This window comes from Eimeria mitis, genomic scaffold (assembly GCF_000499745.2).
Source record: "Eimeria mitis Houghton genomic scaffold, Emh_scaff4076, whole genome shotgun sequence".
In the NCBI taxonomy this organism is placed as follows: domain Eukaryota; phylum Apicomplexa; class Conoidasida; order Eucoccidiorida; family Eimeriidae; genus Eimeria; species Eimeria mitis.
In genome coordinates this window covers 2,810-5,267 of record NW_013572407.1, presented here as the reverse complement: position 1 = coordinate 5,267, position 2,458 = coordinate 2,810, and the positions used below count along the sequence as shown (strand labels likewise).

The following is a 2,458-nucleotide window of genomic DNA, read 5'->3' as shown; positions in this document are numbered from 1 at the left end:
GCTAGCTAGCTAGCTAGCTAGCGCCTCACCGTAGCTGCCTAGGAGGTTATAGAAGACGATCGAGCCGAGTTGATTGAGGAGATACAAAACCACAAACTGAAAAAACAAAAAACCCTAAACCCTAAACCCTAAACCCTAAACCCTAGATTTTAGCTTGACCTTGAGGATGACACCGCGACAGAATCCATACAGTACGAACTCGATTCATAAGGGTTTAGGGTCTAGGGTTTAGGGTTTAGGGTTTAGGGTTTGGAGCCCACCCGCCAGCGTAGAAACAACTGCAGCAGCAACGGCATCCTCGTGTTTGTTTTTTGCTGCTGCTGCTGCTGCTGCTGCTGTTGCTGCTGCTGCTGCTGCTTCTCCTCCTCTTTACTCTCGAGCCGCAGCAGAGGTGTAGTGACACCCCAAAGGGCACCAACAAGCAAAATACCTACAAAAATATACAAACCCTAAACCCTAAGCCGTAGACCCCAAACCCTAAACCCTAAACCCTAGGCCTTGAACAACGCGTTAAATAATCTACAACACTCAGCTACCATGCAGAGAACCTTAGGGTTTAGGGTTTAGGGTTTATCTCTATATCTAAGTAACCCTAAACCCTAAACCCTAATTTATAATATATAATATATAATAGAAAAAACAGTAAACCCTAAACCCTTAAATATCTCACCCAGAAGCATCATCGTGCTGTCAACGAACGAGGATAAAATTCGTCAAGGATTGCAACATATGCAGAAACCCTAAACCCTAAACCCTAAACCCTAAACCCTAAACCCTAGATTCATGTCTAGAGCGAGGTGTACAGACGGTGAGCAGGAGAATCTGGGTGTACATAAACCCTCTTTTTCTTTTTGAAAAATAAAATAAAAATAAAAAGAAATGAAAAAATATAAATAAAATATTCGGAGTGTAACCGCTAGCTGATGCCGCACAAAACAACAAACCGAGCTGCCTATACACCTGAACACCACAACTAGAAAAAGGTGAATAGCGGCTTTATTTCGAGCATTTTTTTCGTTTTTTTTGGATTTTTACAATTTTTTATTAAAATATATTAAAAATAATTCAATAAAAAAGCCCCAAAACCGCGGATCGCATGCACTTGCATGCGGGAAACCCGAGCGCAGCCCCCTGAACCGATCGTCGGTGTTTCTTTGGTTTCTTCATTATTTTTTGTGTTTTTTTGATTTATATTTATTTATATTTTATTTATTTGTTCTTTTAAACTCAGGTGCATCTCCTCTGTCCCGCCGAGCTGCATTTACCCCTCCTTTCCTTCGTTTCTTCTTCTATACTAGCACTGGCATTTCAAAGGAGTTTGGGGTGTACATACACCGCGTTCAACTTGAGGTGTACGTACACCTCAACCCACAAAAGAAATATAAATTCTCCGCTGTATTCTGCATTTCTTTCTTTTTCTTCAGCTCCCACCAACATAAAAAAAAAAANAATATAAATTCTCCGCTGTATTCTGCATTTCTTTCTTTTTCTTCAGCTCCCACCAACATAAAAAAAAAAAACAACCGATGCGCCGCTCTACCCCCCACAAACATTCGTAACAAACAAAATGACTCACCAAAACCTTCAGCTGTCTCAGGGGGCCCCCGAGGGGCCCCCTGAGTCTGCAAAGCCCCCCCAGCGCTCTCAGGGGGCCCCCCAAGGGGCCCCCCAGGGGTCTGAGGGGGCCCCCCAGGGGGCCCTCCATGGGTCTGAGGGGGCCCCCCAGGGGTCTGAGGGGGCCCCCCAAGGGTCTGAGGGGGGCCCCCAGGGGGCCCCTCAGGGGGCCCCTGACTCAGTAGGAGCTGATCCTGCAGTCAAGGGTGAGGGTTTAGATGGTGGGGTTGGTGGTGTAAAGTGTGTTGCTACTTGTTCTAGTTTAGGGTCTGGTGAGGGTACAGGGGCCCCCGGGGGGCCCCCTGGTGAGGGTTTAGGGTCAGAAGAGAATGATATAAATCATTCTATTGAACAAGAGAAGAGAATGCTGGAGTTTTTTGCTGCTGATGCTGCTGCTCTTGCTGCTGATCCTGTAGCAGCAGCAGCAGCAGCAGCAGCAGCAGCAAAATTCATCGCTGCTGTCAGAGCAGAGACTTCAGACACAGCAGCAGCAGCAGCAGCAGCAGAAGAAGAAGAAGAACCAGCAGCAGCAGCAGCAGAAGGACCAGCAGAACCAGCAGCAGCAGCAGCAGGAGAACCAGCAGCAGCAGTACCAGCAGCAGCAGCAGCAGCAGAAGGAGCAGCAGAACCAGCAGCAGCAGGAGCAGCAGAAGCAGCAACAGCAGCAGCAGCAGCAGCAGCAGAAGGAGCAGTATCAGCAGCAAGAGGCCACGAATGTATATATCGTTTGTTTCGTATTGATTATAATTTATATTATAATGTTTCACACATAAAAGAAAGAATGCCGATGCTTGGGGCTGCATGCGTTTCGCAGCTTTGTAAAACACTCGTTCTACAAAATACT

At 46.6% G+C, this 2,458-nt stretch overlaps 2 protein-coding genes across 2 annotated transcripts; one reads left to right on the top strand and one right to left on the bottom strand.

Annotated features, from left to right (window-relative positions):
- Window positions 1–9: 9 nt before the first annotated feature.
- EMH_0072280 (uncharacterized protein) lies at window positions 10–683 on the bottom strand (the record flags this gene model as incomplete). The annotated part of the gene is made up of 3 exons (XM_013499190.1): window positions 10–96; window positions 261–430; window positions 671–683. The coding sequence occupies 3 exons, from the start codon at window positions 681–683 to the stop codon at window positions 10–12; spliced, it is 270 nt and encodes an 89-aa protein (XP_013354644.1).
- An 884-nt stretch (window positions 684–1,567) lies between these two features.
- EMH_0072270 (uncharacterized protein) lies at window positions 1,568–2,387 on the top strand (the record flags this gene model as incomplete). The annotated part of the gene is made up of 2 exons (XM_013499189.1): window positions 1,568–1,820; window positions 2,080–2,387. 2 exons carry the CDS (start codon window positions 1,568–1,570, stop codon window positions 2,385–2,387), a joined length of 561 nt encoding a protein of 186 aa, XP_013354643.1.
- Between the last annotated feature and the right edge of the window lie 71 nt (window positions 2,388–2,458).